This window comes from Perognathus longimembris, chromosome 10, assembly GCF_023159225.1.
Source record: "Perognathus longimembris pacificus isolate PPM17 chromosome 10, ASM2315922v1, whole genome shotgun sequence".
Taxonomy (NCBI): domain Eukaryota; kingdom Metazoa; phylum Chordata; class Mammalia; order Rodentia; family Heteromyidae; genus Perognathus; species Perognathus longimembris.
The window spans coordinates 67,970,005-67,990,772 of NC_063170.1; the positions used below are offsets into that span (position 1 = coordinate 67,970,005).

Sequence of the window (20,768 nt, forward strand, 5' to 3'; positions counted from 1 at the left end):
GCCTCCTGAGTAGCTAGGATCACTGGTGTGAGCCACTGGGGCCCCACAGAGTTGTGATTTTGCATTTCCTTTATGGCAGGGATGATGAGCATTTCCCCTCGTGTTCCATTGCCATTCTTGCCTCCTCTTCTGAGAAGTCTCTCCTTAGCTCCTTTGACCGTTTAGTGACTGGTTTATTAATTTGGGGTGGGGTTAGTTTCAGGAGCTCTTTGTATATTTTGGATATTAGCCCTTTGTCTGATATACTGCTGGTAAAGATCGTCTAGTCTGTTGACTGTCTTTCTAGTTTAGTAACTATGTCCTTTGCTATGCAGAAACATTTTATTTTGTTTTTTGCCTTTCCTGGGGCTTGGACTCAGGGCCTGAGCAGTGTCCCTGGCTTCTTTGTGCTCAAGGCTAGTACTCTACCACTTGAGCCACAGTGCCACTTCTGGCTTTTTCTATATATGTGGTGCTGAGGAATCGAACCCAGGGCTTCATGCATGCTAGGCAAGCACTCTACCACTAGGCCATATTCCCAGCCCCAACCTTTTTATTTTTGTTTTTGTTTTTGTTTTTTTTTTGTTGGCCAGTTCTGGGCCTTGAACTCAGGGCCTGAGCACTGTCCCTGGCTTCTTTTTGCTCAAGGCTAGCACTCTGCCACAGCACCACTTCTGGCCGTTTTCTGTATATGTGGTGCTGGGGAATTGAACCCAGGGCCTCATGTATACGGGGCAAGCACTCTTGCCACTAGGCCATATCCCCAGCCCCAACCTTTTTATTTTGATGTGATCCCATTTGTCAAGTCTATCTCCTATCTGCTGTGCCCCTGGGACTCTTTCAAAGTTTCTGCCTATGAGTTCTAGTGTTTCTCCTACTCCTTCTCATAGTAATTTCCAAGTTTCACATGTGACTTATTCCGAATTTTTATTTATTTATTTATTTATTTATTTATTTATTTATTTGGCCAGTCCTGGGGCTTGGACTCAGGGCCTGAGCACCGTCCCTGGCTTCTTCCCGCTCAAGGCTAGCACTCTGCCACTTGAGCCACAGCGCCCCTTCTGGCCGTTTTCCATATATGTGGTGCTGGGGAATCGAACTGAGAGCTTCATGTGTAGGAGGCAAGCGCTCTTGCCACTAGGCCATATTCCCAGCCCTTATTCCGAATTTTTAAAGTGAGCGTAATGGCTAGCATCTTCACTATGTACCCAACACTGTTATGTAAAATGTGCATTTTAGGATGTTGAATGCAAAGTTTGCATTAAGATGTAATAGGAGCTTGTACAGTCTAAGGACAAAAGTGTTCAAGCACTGTTGAGCAAGCATACCTTCCTGGCACCTACATTCTCAGCCACCCTCCCCCAAAACTGACAACAGTTTTTGAGTTTTACAAAAAAGGGAGAAACAATGTAACTTGTGGGCGAGAGAAAAACTGGAAGAGAGCAAAGGAAGGAGTGATATCATCATCCAAAAAGAAATGTGCTCATTACCTGACTTAAACAGTAAGCCCGACTGGGAATGTGGCTTAGTGGTCGAGTTCTTGCCTAGCACACACGAAGCCCTGGGTTCGATTCCTCAGCACCACATACACAGAAAAAGCGGGAAGCGGCGCTGTGGCTCAAGTGGCAGAGTGCTAGCCTTGAGCAAAAAGAAGCCAGGGACAGTGCTCAGGCCCTGAGTTCAAGCCCCGGGGCTGGCAAAATTAAACAAGGAAGAATTTAGCAACTCGCCTCAGTAACATAGCCGGTGAATGTGCAATCCAGAGACATTTTCCCACTTTGCCATCGCCTTTCTCAACCTTGCTGCGTTCTCCCAGCCCACAGGCTCCTAGGTGTGGAGCCCCACCATCAAACCTCCCCTCACGCTGCTGCTTCCCCAGCTCGGCCTTTCCCTCGCTTTCCGGGCCGGCTTTCCCGTCCGTAGCGCGGCTCGCCCGGCTGCTGGCCGGCCCACATTGTCCTGACTGGGCCCCGGCTTTCCCGGTAGCCCCGCCCCGTCGCGGCCGGCCCCGCCCCTCCCACAGCCCCGCCCCCGGCGCTCCAGCGCCAGGCCCCGCCCCCGGCCCCGCCCCCCGGGCCCGGCCCCGGCCCCGCCCCAGCTCGCCGCCTGCCTTCGAGACGCAGGCCGGGTCCCCCCACCTCAGCCTGGGCGCCGGCGGGGAGGGGGGGCGGGGAGGAAGTAGGAGGGAAGAGGCGGAGGGGGAGGGGAGAAGGGCGGGCTCTGCACGCCCAGCCCCGCGCTCGCACTCTGCGCCCGCAGATTCGCCACAAACGGCCGGAGGACGCGGGACCTCGAGTGCCGTCGCCTCGGACCCCGGGAGCTCGGCGGTGCGATGGAGGTGCTGGGCGCGTTCCGTGGGGCGTCTGGGGCCGCGCCGAGCGCCGAGCAGGGCCGCTCGCGCCTCCGCGGGCGGGCGGGGGTCCGTGGCGAAAGTGCTTCCGGGCAGCGCCGCGGCGTCGCGTTTACCTGCGCCGCCGCCGCCGCCTCCGCCGCTGCCGCCGCCGCCGCCGCCGCTGCCTTCTCCGCGACGGTCCCCGCCGCCGTCCCCGCGCCGCCTCGGCAGCCCCCATTGTTCCGGCGGCGCCGGGCCCCAGCCCGGGCCACCTCGGGGCGGACCAGACGGGCGGCGGCCGACGGAGCGTAGACGCTGGGGCGCCGGCGCGACCGGGAGCGGCCGGGGTCAGCGCGGGAATTCCGGGCAGCGGGGCCCGAGCGTGGGGCGGCCGGGCCCGCCGCGGCGAGCGCCGCCGTCTCCGGAGTGGGGGCACACCCCCGCCTCCGCCTTCCCGCCCCGTCTTTTCCCGCCGGCCTCCCCGAGCGGGGTGGGAGCCCCGGCGGGCGCCCCGGCGATGAACCCCGACTGGAGGCGGCCGGTGAGTGGGGGGCCGGGGGCCGGCGGGAGGGCCGGGAAGGGTCGGCTGCCTCGGCGGGGCGCCCGGGGCCGGCCTCCCCGGGGCCTGCCTGCCTCCCTCCCCGCCCCGCGGGAGCCCTCGGGGCGTCCGCGCCGGGCCGCCGTCCCCGGCAACCGCGGGCCCCCCGGGGCCGGCGGCGGGAGCGCTCGGAGCCTCCTTTAACTTTCCAACTTTGTGACAAAGGGGAAGCGGCGGGGCGGCTCGGCTCGGGCCCGGGTCCCCCCCTCCGCCCCCCGCGCTCTGGAGTCGGGGGCTCGCCCTGGGGCCTCGGCCGCCCGGCCCCGGCGGGCATCCCCGGAGCCCCGGCGCCTCCCTGGGAATCGGGGCCGCGGAGCCTGAGGCGCAGCGGTCACCCGGGACCCCGCTCCGGGGAGCGGCGCTTGTTTGTGTCTCTGGTTGGCTCGTGTTGGAAGGCTGAGCTGCGGGCGGTGGGCGGCGTGCGGAGAGGAGTTGGAGGTGTAGCTTTAGTCAGGGTCGTGGGAGCCGGGGGGTGGCCGACTCGCCCGCTTCAGCCCCCCGGGGGAGAGAGGCCGGGAAGGCTCGGCGTTTTCTCTGGAGCTCCGGCCGCTCCTTTCCTGCGAGGGTGCCAAGCTCCTTCTTGAAATCGACTAGGCCAAGAGAAACTGGGCCAGTCCCTGGCCAACTAGGCGTCGTGGGGGTTGAGGCCATCTGCTACCTTTTCTCACCCAGGCACGTTGGGAAGGAAACGGGCCTGGAGCTGATCCTGCCTAGATGGTCACGTACTTGTTTGTGTCCTTAGAGCCTGGCTCCTGGTAGGTACTCCCTTAGTATTTCAGGAAAAGGCAAATGGGGAACGCTGATGTTCTTTTGTGGTCCTCAGCTAAGTGACCTCAGTTTTTCTTTGGGCCTACATCTCTATCCAAAATCTGAAGTCCCCAGAAAGACCTCAGAAAATGACTGATTCTGTAATCCAGTGATTTCTGGAGTCCAGGACTAAATCACTGACTACTAGTTAAAGCTTCTACATGGGTTGATGATGGCCTTCACCCCATTCTTCTCAACCCCCGGAATCTGGAGATTCCCTCATTCAGTTATTCATGCAACAGGGTTTTCATTCATTTGTTAGGAACCAGGTGTTCGATGCATGGCTAAGTACTGGGGAGACAGAAATGGACAGACAGCTCTGGTGTCTATGGCACAGCCCTTAAGTCTGGAGGGAGGAGACAAAGAATTCCAGTGTGGCAAATGTGCTTGTAGGAGTGTCAGAGGAGTCATAACAGAAATCTTTCCGAGAATGAGTGGCAGCCCACCAGTCAGAGAGAATATCCACAGACAAAGTACTGTAACTAGCGAGAAGAATCTAGGAAGACAAGGGCCAGACAGTGAAAGGAGTGTTGTCATAGAGAATGTAGACTGTATCCTAAAGAAACTGAATGGCCAGGAGGCTTTCAGTCTGAAGATGGGAGTGAACATTGCTACTTTGTAGAAACATATCACCTCACATGATATGAGATTGGGATAAAGAAGCTGGACTTAGAGCAGAGTGACCAAGAGGTCTAGAGGGCCCAGACCAAGGCCCCTGGTAGAGTAGATGGCACTGCAGGTGCTATAAAGGTATGGCTTGGAAGTAGAGCTATGGCTCAAGTGGTAGCCTTGAGCACAAAAGCTCAGGGACAGTGCCCAGGCCCTGAGTTCAAGCCCCAGGACTGGCACAAAAAAAGCAAAAAAGTAGATTGGCCAGAGGTTGGTGAGCCTTGTGGAGAAGGAAGGTGAGAGAGCGGGACCTGTGGTGTAGAAAGTGGGAACTCTTTCTCAGCCTGTGCTAACTGGTCTGTGCCTTCCAGATGTGACAGCATGGGGGTGGACTTTGATGTGAAGACTTTCTGCCACAATTTGCGGGCAACTAAGCCTCCGTACGAGTGCCCTGTGGAGACCTGCCGCAAAGTATACAAGAGCTACAGTGGTATTGAGTACCACCTGTACCACTACGACCATGACAACCCACCACCCCCACAACAGACGCCCCTCCGCAAGCACAAGAAGAAGGGTCGCCAGTCACGCCCAGCCAACAAGCAGTCACCCAGCCCCTCGGAGGTATCTCAGTCACCAGGCCGCGAGGTGATGAGTTACGCACAGGCCCAGCGCATGGTAGAGGTAGACCTGCATGGCCGAGTCCATCGTATCAGCATCTTTGACAACCTGGATGTGGTGTCCGAGGATGAGGAAGCCCCCGAGGAGGCCCCTGAGAACGGCAGCAACAAGGAGAACACAGAGACACCTGCAGCTACGCCCAAGTCTGGCAAGCACAAGAACAAGGAGAAACGGAAGGACTCCAACCACCATCACCACCACAATGCTCCAGCCAGCACCGCTCCAAAGCTGCCGGAGGTGGTGTACCGGGAGCTGGAGCAGGACACCCCCGATGCCCCGCCCCGGCCTACTTCCTACTACCGGTAAGGCCACCCCTACCTCCCACCACCCGAGAACTGGTCGCGTAGGCCTCTAGAGCCTGAGAGCCAAGTAGATAGGAGAGCGGCAGGGATAAAGGATAGCACTGTCTTGCCAGGACAGTGAAAAGAACTGGCCCTCTGTGGAGGATGGCACTTAGCCCACACTGCCACGTGCCAGGTCCTGCATTCACCGCTGTTCAGTCACTCCCTCACTTCGTTCTCCCAGCTTCTAGGCAGGTATTGTTCTCCTTGCACAGATGAGGAAGCCATGGTCCAGAAAGTGTGCAGAGCTGTGGAAAGTCACAGGCCCGTAGATAGCTGGGCTGGAACTCAGAGCCAGTCCCCTCTGGCTCCAGAGATGTGCTCTCTCACTGCCCCCAAAGAGCACCTTCCTCATTGTGTGGCCTTGGGAATCGCAGCCAGAGACCCCATCTGCAGACCGGGCGGAATACTTTCCTGCCTCCCTAAAGGAGGAAGAGTGGTCACCCACTTGGCTGTAAGTCTGCAGACGCTATTCCCCCACTATTTGTTCTGTGACGTATCTTCTGTCTTCTAGTGTGCTTAAGCAGTAGTCCCATTGCCTATGTTTTATACTTCGCCAATGGCCCTTTGTTTCATTTAGTTTTGACTTTGTAGCTCATTCCTTCTAAAATCTTTTTTTTTTTAATTTTTATTGTCAAACTGATGTACAGAGAGGTTACAGTTTCATACATTAGGCATTGGATACATTTCTTGTACTGTTTGTTACCTCCTCCATCCTTCTAAAATCTCGATCACGGTAACTCCTATTTAAAAGACACAGGCATAGTAAGGCTTAAATTGCTTTAGCATAAGGTAAAAGAAGTGGCGGGGGAGCAGTGTGGTGGTGAAACTACATTCAGAAATCCCAGCTGAAGGAGGGCAAGAAGCTGAGGATTTTATTGTTATTATGAAGGTGTTGTACAAAGAGGTTACCGTTTCATAAGGCAGGTAATGAGGGCATTTCTTGTTGGGATAATGCTGCCCCTTCTTTTGCTTTCCTGCCATTTCCCCCTCCCATCCCTGTGCACAAGTTACACAGCTTATTGAAACCTCCTTCTTAGAGCCTTGGCCTCCAAGGAAAAGAGAAGATTCCAATGATTTAGTTGAGTAGTTTTTTTGTCCCTTGGTCAGAAGTTCCGATGTTTGAAGAGGATGTGTCATAAAGGTTCTCAGGTAAAAAGCAGGGTATTAGTTGGTTTGGTTTTGTTTTTTGCACCAGTCCTGAGGGTTGGAGGTACTGGGGCCTGGTTAGCACTCTACCACTTGAGCCATAGTTCCACTTCAGCTCTTCGGTAGTTAGAATCTCAGAGCTGGGAATGTCGCTTAGTGATAGAGTGCTTGCCTAGATGCATGAAACCCTGAGTTCAATTCCTCAATACCACACAAATAGAAAGGCCAGAAGTGGTGCTGTGGTACAAGTGGTAGAGTGCTGGCCTTGAGCAAAAGAGCTCAGGGACAGTGCCCAGGCCCTGATTTCAAGCCCCAAGACTGGCCAAAAAAGAGAGAGAGAGAGAGAGAATCTCAGCCTCCTGAGTAGCTAGGATTACAAATGGGAGCCACCATTGCCTGGCTTATGAAGTTGCTTTTACCAAATGTATATGATGTTATGACATCTCAGTTCCCTAAAAGCAGATAGATGTATAGGAACTTGGTGATAAGTGTGTTTCCTCTTCCTGTCTTCCCCACTCAAGTCTTCCTCTTCCTCTCTTTTTGCATCTGTTCAGCCCTGTTTAGTTTTCTACCAACTCTTTTCGGTTAGCATCATGCCCATTCTCCCATACCCCAAACATGGATCCTTTTTGGGCATCTGGTTCCTTTTAATGACTCTTTAGTGCTCCCAGCTTATTTATCTCCTTCTTCTTGTTCCCTCCACTCAGATTCAGTCTTCCCTCCTGGGGAGAAGCTCTGTTCTCAGGGGAGCAGGTCTTAGCTGGTGTGTTGCAGTTAGTTGGAGGGGTGTTGTATGGAATTACCACTGCTAGCAAAATTCTCCAAGTTTTGAAAATGCTTTACTTCATAAATTTGAGCTCACTTTTTGTTGTGTGCATTCTAATATGCTTCCTTAAGGGGGAGGAGAAAGTGACATGCTAGCTGGAGTGTCAAGAATTGTACGTGACACTCAGCCTACCTAATCTATGTCACAGCCTGTAATCTGGAATCCTGCGGGGTATGTTATACACCGTCACCTAAGGTCATGTGTGTCGTGGCAGAGGAAAGGGTGAGGCGTGGTACTCGAGAGTGGTGCAAGTCCTGGAAGGATGCAAACAGTTGACGCCAGTGCTGAGTCACACCGTTGCTCGGAGCACAGGTTGCCCTCGCCCTGGGGAAGGGGTGAAGGGCCGGGAGGAAGCTGCTTCCTGCAGACGCCTCCTTCTGTCTCCTCCTGCCACCCACATGCCTTCCAAATGAGCAACACTGAGCACTTGTATGTGGGGTGCAGACTCAATCCTGGTCCCTACCCTGTCGTGGAGGAGTTAGACACACACACACACACACACACACACACACACACACACACACACAGCCATACTGCAAGGCAAGGCAGGACAGGTCTATATGGAAGCTGATAACAAGGCTAATGTTTACTGAATACTGTTCCACACTAAGTACTTAGATTAAATCATTTCATGCTCACAAAGCAGTGTGAAATTGGTTGGCATTTGCCACTAACACTGTGCAGCTGATGAAAACGAGGCCCAGAGAACCTCAGCTCACGTACCTGCTGTCAGTCATAGATGACCCGGAGCCTCTGTATACATGGCCGGCTCAGCCCATTTCCCTCACGGCAAGTGGAGGGTAGGGACAAGAACTACATTTTGCTGGTGCCGGCTCTGTGCCACTTGTTTGAGGCTGTTTTTGTGATGCCATTTGATCCTGGAAGCATCTCTCGAAGTAGGTGACATTATCCCCGCGCTGTCAGTAAACAGGCTCAGAGACTGGCAGTGCTGTTTTAAAGATCACGAAGTGGCAGAGTCAGGATTTACATCCAGGTTAGAAGTTGAATTCCTGTGCTTCCGTTGCAGTTAGGAGTCCAGACGCCTAGGGCATGGCTAGCCTGTGGCTGCCACATTGTGTCGCAGCTGCCTGAAGCAGCCTTCTCCTCTGGGCCTGTTTCTGTATGAGTGGTGTAGGGTGGCGATGAGCTGTGTGAGGGCTGGAGATCAGATGCGGTGAAAAAGAGCATTGACTCCGTGGAAACTTGGTTTAATGCTTCGATTATAGTAACTGCTCATTGATTCTTGGCTATTACGATGGCTATCCCCCAGTGCTGTTCAGAAAACCAGCATAGTGCCTGAAGGTGGAGGGCGCCCTGAGCTGGTACCGACTGTGCTGAAACAGTGTGTGTGTGTGTGTGTGTGTAACTTGACAGTGGGAGATAGCCGCCTGTCACGTGGCCCTCAGCTGCCACACTGCCTGCTTTTCGGAGCCCGGCAGGCAGCGTCATGTGGCAGCTGTGGTGGCCGGCCTGAGTTCACGTGCGGCTCTGCTGCTTTCTCACCAGTAAGGTGGGCCAGCCTGAGGGCTCCTTTCCTCCGAGCTGCAAATGGCCATGGCACCTGTGGAAGCTGGGGTGGAGGCGAGGGAGGGGAGAAGTGGCGGCCGTGTGGTGCTGAGCCCTCGTGTGCACTGCAGGTACATCGAGAAGTCTGCGGAGGAGCTGGATGAGGAAGTGGAGTACGACATGGATGAGGAGGACTACATCTGGTTAGATATCATGAACGAGCGGCGGAAGACGGAGGGTGTGAGTCCCATCCCCCAGGAGATCTTTGAGTACCTCATGGACCGGCTGGAGAAGGAGTCCTACTTTGAAAGTCACAACAAAGGGGACCCCAATGCACTAGTGGACGAAGATGCCGTCTGCTGCATCTGCAACGATGGCGAGTGCCAGAACAGCAACGTCATCCTCTTCTGTGACATGTGCAACCTGGCCGTGCACCAGGAGTGCTACGGCGTCCCCTACATTCCCGAGGGCCAGTGGCTGTGCCGCCGCTGCCTGCAGTCACCCTCTCGAGCCGTAGACTGTGCTCTGTGCCCCAACAAGGGCGGTGCCTTCAAGCAGACCGATGACGGGCGCTGGGCCCACGTGGTGTGTGCTCTGTGGATCCCTGAGGTCTGCTTCGCCAACACGGTCTTCCTAGAGCCTATTGACAGCATCGAACATATCCCCCCAGCCCGCTGGAAGCTCACCTGCTACATTTGCAAACAGCGGGGCTCCGGGGCCTGCATCCAGTGCCACAAGGCCAACTGCTACACAGCCTTCCACGTGACATGTGCCCAGCAGGCAGGCCTCTACATGAAAATGGAGCCTGTCCGGGAGACAGGCGCCAATGGCACCTCCTTCAGTGTCCGCAAGACAGCCTACTGCGACATCCACACCCCCCCAGGCTCTGCGCGCCGCCTGCCCGCCCTGTCCCACAGCGAAGGGGATGAGGATGAGGATGAAGAGGAAGATGAGGGTAAAGGCTGGAGCTCAGAGAAGGTCAAGAAGGCCAAGGCGAAGTCCCGGATCAAGATGAAGAAAGCCAGGAAGATCTTGGCGGAGAAGCGGGCAGCCGCACCTGTGGTGTCGGTGCCGTGCATCCCACCACACAGGTATGTGGGGAGCGGCGAGCCAGTCAGGCGACGGGGAAGGAGCTCTGGAGAGGGGCTGCCGGGTTCTGGAGTGGAGTGGCAAGGCTGGGTTGTGTTCTTCCTATAAGAAGCTGCATTGAAGTAAAATTAAACTTTAAAAAGGTCATTATTATTACTTCTTTTTTCGTTTTTGCCAGTCCTGGGGCTTGAACTCAAGGCCTGAGCACTGTCCCTGGCTTCTTTGTGCTCAAGGCTAGCACTCTACCACTTGAGCCACAGCGCCACTTCTGGCTTTTTCTGTATATGTGGTATTGAGGAATCGAACCCAGGGCTTCATGTATGCGAGGCAAGCACTCTACCACTAGGCTATAGTCCCAACCTAAAAAAGTATTTTAAGTAAGTCACCGACTTTGACCTAGGAGCTTGAGCTTTTACTTGGCAGACCTAACATATGTTTTGAACCCCGTTCATTTTGACAGTGTGGTTTAAGTTAAGAAGGAAGGATGGAACAGCCACAATGGGGGGAAAAACAAACAGGTCTGATTATGGAAGAGAAACAAAATGGAATGTGGAGAAGACAAGGCTCAAGAATTGTGGCGAAGCTGGCAGGGTAGTCCTGTGGAAGAGGCATGCTTAGCATGTGCAAGGCCCTGGGTTCGGTGTCAAGCACCACCGCCCTCCAAAAGAATGGAATGTGAGCTGCTCTTCATTTGGGCTGTGCTCATGTCATGGTTAAGTCTTGTGCTATTTAGTAGATTCCCCCTAAGTTTCTTCTGTAGCTGTAATTTAGCTCATTTGATCTTAGCCACAAAGTAAAGTACACATACTTTACCATGACACCTTCAAAGGCACAGTCAGAGTGGGGGATCCCAGGGTCATATAGTTCCCTAGGCTGCAGTGACCACTACTGACCAGCATACAGGGCTGCAGACCTGACTCAGTGTTGAGAGCTTGGCACCATTCTGCTTTAAGGCCCCCCCTTCCCTGTTTGTCCCCATTAAGGAACTATCATTGGCCACAGATCCTTTTTCGGACAATCAAGACACAAAAGGTTCTTTTCTTTGTCCCTATCTCCCAGACTCAGTAAAATCACCAACCGTCTGACCATCCAGAGGAAGAGCCAGTTCATGCAGAGGCTACACAGCTACTGGACACTGAAGCGCCAGTCGCGGAACGGGGTCCCACTGTTGAGGCGCCTGCAGACACACCTACAGTCTCAGAGGAACTGTGACCAAGTTGGGGTACTGTGTCCCAATTCCCTGTGGACTATGGGAACCAGTGCCAAAATGATGAGGGCTGAGCCTCGGAGTTGTTGGGGCTTATGATATTTCTTCCTTAAGCTAGCCTTCAAATGGGGCTCAGATTGAAATCGTAATACATGTATCAGCTTAGTGGAAAGGTATTATTCCTATGTGTTCATTCATTTAACAAACACACTGAGCATTTACTCGTTGCCACATCCTGGAGACACACAGCTTGAGGAGCTACCAATAAATTCTGTGCTCTCCTTTGACTTGACCTGCTCTTGACCCAAGTTCCCAGGACAATCTTCCTCTCCTCTGGGCTGCCCTCGGGCTTTCAATTCATTTCCTGTTCCCCCTTTTTGCTTCTGCAGAGAGATTCTGAGGATAAGAACTGGGCCCTTAAAGAACAGCTCAAGTCCTGGCAGCGGCTCCGGCATGACCTAGAGCGAGCTCGGCTGCTGGTAGAACTGATCCGAAAGCGGGAGAAACTCAAGAGGGAGACGGTGAGAGTTCCTGGGCCAGCCCTGGTTTCAGAGCAGAGCATAGACATCAGAGGAGGGAGAGCATGTGTCCCAGGTGGCCCTGTGCCCGGTGCTGTCAGGTCTCCAGGAAGCAGCCTATTGCAAGAGGGTGCACAGAACCCTGGCAGGTAACCGTGGCGGCACAGGCTAGGAGCCAGAGAGGAGGCCAGGAACTGCGGGACATTTTCCTGCAGAGGGTAGACAGACCTGAGGGAGCACCCCCAACCTTGAGGGTGAAAATGAAGGCAAGTGTCTCAGCCAGCTGGAATCATCTCTTCAGACCTCTTTGCCAAGAGACTGGCCCGGGCCTGGCTCTGGCTGATCAAGTCTTTCCTTGTGTGTATCAGATCAAGGTCCAGCAGATTGCCATGGAGATGCAGCTGACACCTTTCCTCATCCTCCTTCGCAAAACCTTGGAGCAGCTCCAAGAGAAGGACACAGGCAACATCTTCAGCGAGCCGGTCCCTCTGTCTGAGGTAACCGAATTGGACGAAGTAAGAATCCCTTCCCCTCGCTCCGTCTTCTTTCTGTTCCTCTCCCAGTTGGACCCCTGCTGCAGGTCTGGGCCAGGGACTAGGTGGGGCCCTTGAGGAGAGGGGCTGGTGGCTCTGGGGCAGGAGGAACTGGAGCCACATGTATCACCTGGACTCTGTCTTGTCCCTGTCCCACCCCAAGGCCCAGAATGGGAGGCAGTCTGCATTCCTTCCCCAGAGGCAGGGCCTGAGTCTGCCAAATGAATAATCCCAGGGCAGGAAGACACTTTCGGGGTGCTGAACCCTAGAACGGAGACTTAAGAGGCTCAGCACCTAAAGAACCAGCTCTGAAGCCCTAGGTCCTGACTGGCAGACCCTTCTCTCTGAAAGGTATAAAATGAGAGGCCTGAGGCGGTGCCTCTTGTACGTTTTAACACTGAGTATAAAGAGCAGCAGGAATGCAGGTGGTGTTATTTCTAGAGAAGTCCCCTGGCCACTTAATTACTGAAGCCTCCCATGGTTCTAGGAGGCCGACTTGCTGTACTTTCATTATCCACCTTCAGGAGGAGAAAACAAGGCCCAGACAGGTTTAGAAACTTGCCAAGGTCACCCAGCTTGTGACTGGCAAAGTGAAGACTGGAAGCTGGCTTTCCTTTCCCCTGTGCTTCATGCCTGCCTCTAACTGGTGGGAGGAGGTTGCCAAATGCATCTTGGGGGGGTGTTAGGAGCAGGATTCAGGGAATGAGGACATAGCTCCACTTAAGATATGCCCACCCTGCTCTCCTAGGTACCTGACTACCTTGACCACATCAAAAAGCCCATGGACTTTTTCACCATGAAGCAAAACCTGGAGGCATACCGCTACCTGAACTTTGATGACTTTGAGGAGGACTTCAACCTCATCGTCAGCAACTGCCTCAAGTATAACGCCAAGGACACCATCTTCTACAGGGCAGCAGTGCGGCTCCGGGAGCAGGGCGGCGCTGTGCTCCGCCAGGCCCGGCGGCAGGCAGAAAAAATGGGCATTGACTTTGAGACGGGCATGCACATCCCCCACAGCCTGCCTGGAGACGATGCCCCGCGCCACACTGAAGATGGTGGGTGATGAGTCACACGCGCACACACACACACACACACACACACACACGCATAGGTAGAGGCCAGTGCCGGGGATGCACAGCTTTCCAAAAGGCCCCTCCTGGGAGCAGGCACCGTAGGCAGGGAACAGCAGGCTATTCCCAGGGAAGTCACCCAAGAAGCCAGACTGAATGGATCACAGATCCTGCCATTCTGCATCTGGGTGCTGCTATTTCACTGATACTTATTCCTGGTGAGAAACTGAGGGAGAAAGCGTGGGTTGCTTGCTGCCTGCTTAGGTCCAAGGGGCCGCATGGGCTGCCGTGAGTCTGACTTTTCCCTCAACCCTTGCCACAGCAGAGGAAGAGCGGCTGACCCTGCTGGAGAGCCAGAAGCACCTGCCGGTGGAGGACCAGCTGAAGCTGCTGCTGGAGCGGCTGGACGAAGTCAATGCCAGCAAGCAGAGTGTGGGCCGCTCCCGGCGCGCAAAAATGATCAAGAAAGAGATGACGGCCTTGCGGCGGAAACTGGCCCACCAGCGGGAAACTGGCCGGGACGGGTCCGAGCGGCACGGCCCCTCCGGCAGAGGCAGTCTGACACCCCACCCAGCAGTCTGTGACAAAGACGGCCAGACAGACAGTGCGGCGGAGGAGAGCAGCAGCCAGGAGACAAGCAAAGGTCTGAACCCCATCACGAGATAGACGACAGAACACCTCAGACTTGGGCTCTGCCATCCCTGGGCAGAGGTCCTTCCTGTAAGCTAGCTGCACTTTCTCCCTCATCCCCCATCAGGGGCCTCTTAGCCGCCTCCTCTGGCTGTTTGTAAGAGTCACTGTCTGAACTCCATGCCGCGCCCGCCCCCCCCCCCCCCCATCTCCCCACCTAGCTGGAGTAATGGCCTCCATCCCCACATCCTGCCCTGGACATCGGCCCCTCTCACATCAGGCCCTCACCAACTCTCCTTCTCTCCTTCTCTGCTCCAGGCCTGGGTCCCAACATGTCCTCAACCCCCGCACATGAGGTGGGCAGGAGAACCTCAGTTCTGTTCTCCAAAAAGAACCCGAAGACAGCTGGACCGCCCAAGAGGCCGGGCCGCCCCCCAAAAAACCGGGAGAGCCAGATGACCCCCAGCCACGGAGGCAGTCCTGTGGGGCCCCCCCAGCTCCCCATCATGGGCTCCCTGCGTCAGCGCAAGCGGGGTAGGAGCCCCCGGCCCAGTTCGAGCTCAGACAGCGACAGTGATAAGTCCACAGAAGACCCCCCAATGGGTGAGCCCCACCATCACCCAGCCCCACCCCAAGAGTGAGCAGAGCTGCCATTCTTCCCAGCATACTTCGGGCCACCCTCTCATCTTCCCATAAAAGAAACAGCTAGAAGTACCCTCAGCCATTCTTGGAATTCCATCCCCTCTTTCTTAGTTGGGAAAACAGGCCCAGACACTATGACCCGTCTAGACTTCTGTCCAGGGCCCCCTCTATTGTATCACTTCACCTCTTCTCTTCTCGCCTTCCTTGGGGAATCTCCTGCTGTGTAAGCCATTTGTGTTTGAAGGCCAGTAGCTGCCAAGGGAAGCGAGGGGTGGGGCAGGGCTGCGCACGGGCGTGGTGGTAGACACTGCCCAGTGCTCCTGCCAAGGATGGAGGACCCAAGCCCTCAGCCCCCCTCCCCCCTTTGTTAGCTCTGCTCTACATCTTCCTGACCGGTTTTCTTTCCTCCTCCCCCTCCTCCATCCAAGACTTACCAGCCAATGGCTTCAGCAGTGGAAACCAGCCAGTGAAGAAGAGCTTCCTGGTGTACCGCAATGACTGCAACCTTCCCCGGAGCAGCTCGGACTCCGAGTCCAGCAGCAGCAGCAGTAGCAGCGCCGCCTCAGACCGGACCAGGTACCAGCATTCTCCATCCACATCAAAGCGAGCTCATGGGGTGCCTCCCAGGGGCCACGGCCCCCTCCACATTTCTCTGTTCCCGTGGGGGAGGGAGCCTGGCAGCCGCCTCTGTCTAGACTAAGGTGCTTAAGCCTCAAGGTCTCTGCGAGATAAATGGGATAGGTCAGCAAAGAGAACTCTCTTGGATTAAGTTCATAGTTTGGAACTGCCTCATGGCATGGATTTGCCCTACAGATGGAGCTGGTCTGGCCAGCAAGGTATTTTATTTTTTGCTTTTTAATGATAGGCCACGTGAAATTTCTAGTCTTTATGCTCTTTAAAAATGAGAGAATCTGAGTCCACTTAGATGCCAGTGGCTCTCATGCCTGTAATGCTAGCTATTTGAAAGGTCAGGATCAGAGATGTTGCCGTTTGGGGCCATGTCAAGGGTAAAAGGTTTGTGAGGAAACCACCCCACCCCCGACCCCCGAACTAATAACTGGGCATGGTGGTATATAAGCTAGTGGAAGGCTAAAATCAGTAAGATCATGGTTCTAGATCATGGTTCTAGTCCAGCTCTGACAGAAAAGTCAACAAGACCCTCCTTTCAATAGAATTGGGGTGTGGTAGCACATGTATATCATCCTAGCTAGTGCAGGAAGCAGAAAACGGGCATAGCTGTGGTCCAAGTGGTGGAGCGCTAGCCTTGAGCAAAAAAGCTCAGTCCCTAAAACTGGCACCCCCTGCCCTGCCCCCAACACATACACCAAAAAAAAAAAAGAAAAGAAAATAGGGCTATGTAGTCCAGGTATGGGCCTGGGAAAGAAGTAAGACCTCTCTCAAGAATAAGCAGTGCTACAAAAGGGCTGGAGGTATCCAGTAACACACTTGACTAGCAAGCACAAGGCCCTGATTCAAATACCAGTACCACCAAAAGAGAAGGAAGAGGGAAAGGGGAATCTGGTCAGTATCACCTTTAGACAGGCATGCTTTCCCTCATTACTGAAGCTTCAGCTCCTGTCGGCCCAACCACCACCCTAGCCCCTGAGCGTGTGTGTGTGTGAACTTCTTCACACAAGTTTCTGCTTTCCAAAAGCCCAGAGCTTGGGAGTGTAAAGAGGAGAAAAGATACTACTGTGCCATCCCCATCCTTTGTTTTGCTTCCTTCAAATTGAATTCCCGTCATCTTGTCCACCACAGCACAACACCCTCCAAACAAGGCCGGGGTAAGCCCTCCTTCTCTCGGGGGACATTCCCAGAGGACAGCAGTGAAGACACCTCAGGCACTGAGAATGAGGCCTACTCCGTGGGCACTGGCCGCGGCGTGGGCCACAGCAGTAAGTACTCTCCCTCGCAGCCAGGGGTGCTAGGCACCCGGCGTCAGGGCCTTGCCAGCTCTCTAGCTGCTGATCCGCCCCCTCTCTCCCATTCCTGCCAAGTGGTGAGGAAGAGTCTGAGCCGGGGAGCTGGCTGGCTGTCCGAGGATGAGGACTCCCCACTGGACGCTCTGGACCTCGTGTGGGCCAAATGCCGGGGGTATCCATCCTACCCAGCACTGGTAGGCTTCTGCTTCCCTTGTTCTGCTCCTTGCTCTCCCACCCCAGCTTGTCTCCGCTTAGCTGCGGAGCACAGGGTTCCTTAGCAGATAAATGGTGGACAGATGCAGCTTGAGTTCCCCAGAGAGCTCCCCAGCTTCTGCAGCTCCCTTTACTTTCTCTTGGCTCTGTGGGCCCCGATGTAATTCAGCCCGAGAGGCAACTGCGGGTCAGCATTACAGCGCTGTTGTACAATGTTCCCTGTCCCCACTAGCTTCACAGTCTCACGGTTCCTGGATAGGGTAAGGGTATGCTTTGTGGAGGAAGGGAGCTGACCCAAACTGGGCTTGTGTTGTCCCCTCAGATCATCGATCCAAAAATGCCCCGAGAAGGTATGTTCCACCATGGGGTTCCCATCCCTGTGCCCCCCCTGGAGGTGTTGAAACTTGGGGAGCAGATGACCCAGGAAGCCCGAGAGCATCTCTACCTCGTTCTCTTCTTTGATAACAAGCGAACCTGGTAAGGAAGGGGGGGTCATGTGGTATAACTCGCAGTCACAGATGCAATCCTGAGTGGTTTGAGGGTGGGCTAAAGAAACTCCAGCCACAGAGCAGGCCGTGGTGGAGCCGTGGGGAGGGAGGGAGAACAGATCTTGAGCAAAGGGATTGTGTTGGCCACGAGCCTTAGTAGGCTGAGTGGGCACTGATGCAAAAGTTGTTGCTAGGGACCAAAGGGCCAGTGACAGTGACAAACCCACATGGCTTCTTTTGCCCCTTCTTCTGTGGTGACAAGATGATATAAAGTAGGCATAAACATGAAGCTGTAGATCCCTGCTCTGTCACATCTGCATGTGTAGTCTTTTTGTTAATAGCCCACAGAAGACAGTGAGGTTTGTCTGCGGCCTATGGGACAGGGCACCAATTTCTGCTTAAGTCAGAGCTCTGCCTTCTTACATGGAGATCCTAGTTTAAACTGTAGGCTCGGCTAATGCTCTCACAGCTGTCAGCAGTCTCTTGAGGAATGGGATTTGGGTCTTTTTATTGTAGAATTCAAACACCCCCCCCCCATTTTTGTGCCAGTACTGGGGCCTGAACTCAGGGCCTTATGCTCTTGCATAGCTTTCTCACTAGTGACTGGTGCTATGCCACTTGAGCCACCCTTCCAGTTCTTCCTGTTGGAGCTATTTGCTGGTTCTTTGGCGGCACTAGTCTCCGGTTTAGCTGCCCAGGCTGGTGCGGCAGCATGATTCTCAGATTGCAGCCTCACAAGTAGCTACAACTATAGATATGAGCCACCCTTGCCCAGCTCTTCATTTTTTTAGATAGTGTCTTGTACTTTTTGCCCAGGGCTGGTTTCAGGACCATGTAGCATCATTGCTAACTTACTGAGTTGAAAAGGGGGTTTTGCCTTCTCCATTGTTGGTGGGAGTGCAAATTAGTACAACCACTTTGGAGAACAGTATGGAGGTTTCTCAAAAAGCTCAATATAGACCTACCCTATGACCCAGCCATACCACTCCTAGGCATCTATTGTAAACAGCAAGTCCCAAGATATCAAAAAGACATTTGTTCTTCCATGTTTATCACGGCACAATTCACAATAGCCAAAATATGGAAACAACCCAGATGCCCCTCCACAGAAGAATGGATCCAAAAAATATGGTACCTATACACAATGGAATACTACATAGCGATTAGGAATGGTGAAATATTGTTATTCGCAGGGAAATGGTCAGAACTTGAACAAATAATGTTGAGCGAGACAAGCCTAGAACACAGAAAACAAAGGGGCATGATCTCCCTGATATATGACTGTTAAGAAAGGGAGACGGAGAGACAGTAGAGACCAGGTCTGTTAAACCAAAAACTGCTTGTCAAATAGTATTTCCTAAAGGATTGGGGGAGCGACCCAACAGTATGTAACTAAAACCAAACAACTACTCAACATATAAAGGTCAAAAATTGACCTCTCAGTGGAATACAATAGTTCAAAAGCTATGTATGTATGTGCATGTAAGACTACTGTTGACATATTGTCTAATATCGACATTACATTTAAAGCCCTAGGCGAATTTTCTTTGGCGTAGGCCACGTGGCTACTGTATATGTTCTTAATACATTGTATATTGTATATATGTCTACCTGACCTAGAGAAGGGAAAGAAAAACAGGGCGTAAGATATCACAAGAAATGTACACACTGCCCTACTATGTAACTGTACCCTTTTTGCACAACACCTTGTCAAAAAAAATTTGTGTTCAATTAATAAATAAATTTAAAAACTAGGCAAAAAAAGGGGGGGGGGGGTTTGCTAAGTTTGCCTAGGACTTCATACCAGTCCTCCTGACCTCTGCCTCCCAAGTAGTTGGGATTAGAGGTGTGCATTATCATGGCCAGCCAGGGCTGTCTCTTAATCTCCAAGAGGTCCTGACCAGTTACTGGAACCCAGGAGGTATGAGTGAATGCTTGCTGTCTCTCAGATCATTTATTTGCTCTTCACTTTGTCCTATAGGCAGTGGTTGCCCAGGACTAAGCTGGTTCCTCTTGGTGTGAACCAGGACCTAGACAAAGAGAAGATGCTGGAGGGCCGCAAGTCCAACATCCGCAAGTCTGTGCAGATCGCCTACCATAGGGCCCTGCAGCACCGCAGCAAGGTGCAGGGGGAGCAGAGCAGTGAGACCAGCGACAGCGACTGACCTTGCCCAGCAGAACGCAACCGCCAGTGCCCTAGGACCTCTCTTTCCCTTGCTGCTCACTGTCCTGGAGTGGCTCCAGCCTCTGCACTGACTCATTCCTGGTCTTGGGGCCAGTCTCAGGGGAAGCTGGGTTGGGGGAGGTCCCTCCTGCCCTGAGTGCAGCTGGACTGTACGGAACACTCCAAGCGCCTGTGGCAACTTAGTGCAAGGAGAGGGGAGGTCCCACAGGTCAGAAAGCGCTCCAGAGATCGTGGCCTTGCAAGCTAGATGGTGGGCCAAGGTTAGGACACTGCGTAAAACAGGACCTGCCACCACCTCTGCCTGCTCGTGCTAGGAGCATCTGTAACTGCCTAGAGGCCTAAGGCCCCTGCAGGCAGTGAGGTGAGCGGGCATCTACCCAGCATAGCAGTGGGATTGATGTCTGTCGAGCCCAGAAGAGGGGCACTAGGTGACCTCTCCCAAGCTGTTGTATATACTGTAATTATTGGAGAATTTAAATTATTCTCATTTGTAACTGCGTTTCCGGGTCGCGCCAGAGTCATTTGGTACTAAAAAGACAGGGGCTTGCCCCTACCTCCCTTCTCTTTCCCATAGATTGCCCTACCTTTCAAGCTGGTTTGTATTTATTTCAAAGGAAAATATATTGATTCTTAGAAAATAAAGTCTATTTACAACTCTGTTCTTATACCAGGGCAAAGGGATTCCGAGGAAGGGAGGGAGGTTCTATACCAGGAATGGTGTGTAATTGGGCCAGAGTGGTTCCTGGCCCCTGGGCCTGCTAGTTACAAGACACAGCAGGCAGATAGTAGGAACGTTCCCATTCCCAGTGTACTTCAAAAGCAGCATGTCCTGGGCTCTAAGCACCTTTAGACACCGTTTTGTCTGTACAATATCAATGGGTAGGTAAATAACAAGCTGGTTGTTTCCAGATTTGGAGGCTTCGAAAAATTAAGTGCACCTGCCTGTGTCCCCGCCACTAAGAAGCCTTAGTCCTAGGATTGAGCTCAGCTCCAGGTCTGGAAAGTTGCCTGTGGCTCTTCAGTGTGGCGAACCACCAAGCAGGGTCCACTGCTGCTTCCTTTCTGGACCATTCGCCTTTGTCTTTGCCAGAAGCAAGGCCCAGGTGCATCAGTTGCAAAGCTGGTACCCTGCCCCTCCTTAAAGCACCGGGGACCAAGGTAGGGGGGGTACAGGGTAGCTTTCCTTCCCCATCTTTGGCACCTTTGCCAACTCCAGCAGCTTGAAGGGATGCCACCTGTGGGTGGTGTTCCTTGGGTGACAGCCAGAGAATGACAAGATGGCCCCAAGCCTTGCAGCCAGTGGGGAATCAGCTGCAGAGGACGCCCTTGACGAGCCTGGGCCTAGATGCCCCCAGTCACTGCTGCACGGAGCCCCGCTTCTAACCTCCTCGCTGCTTGCTCGTTGGAAACTTACTTCGCCGGGCTACCCAGGGCAGGGAAGTC

The 20,768-nt window shown here is 53.8% G+C and overlaps 1 protein-coding gene across 5 annotated transcripts; it reads left to right on the forward strand.

Annotated features, from left to right (window-relative positions):
• Positions 1-2,500: 2,500 nt before the first annotated feature.
• Positions 2,501-19,979, forward strand: Brpf1 (bromodomain and PHD finger containing 1). Of its 5 annotated transcripts, none has more exons than XM_048356229.1 (14): positions 2,501-2,852; positions 4,697-5,305; positions 8,957-9,916; positions 10,974-11,136; positions 11,511-11,642; positions 12,008-12,154; positions 12,921-13,230; positions 13,568-13,888; positions 14,194-14,478; positions 14,946-15,093; positions 16,276-16,412; positions 16,515-16,633; positions 16,975-17,129; positions 19,122-19,979. In XM_048356229.1, exons 2-14 carry the CDS (start codon positions 4,707-4,709, stop codon positions 19,303-19,305), a joined length of 3,660 nt encoding a protein of 1,219 aa, XP_048212186.1. In that variant the 5' UTR covers positions 2,501-2,852; positions 4,697-4,706; the 3' UTR covers positions 19,306-19,979. The 5 variants fall into 5 exon arrangements, with proteins under 5 accessions (XP_048212186.1, XP_048212187.1, XP_048212188.1 ...); XM_048356230.1 differs by having other exon boundaries at positions 12,008-12,136; XM_048356231.1 differs by lacking the exon at positions 14,194-14,478.
• Positions 19,980-20,768: the final 789 nt, after the last annotated feature.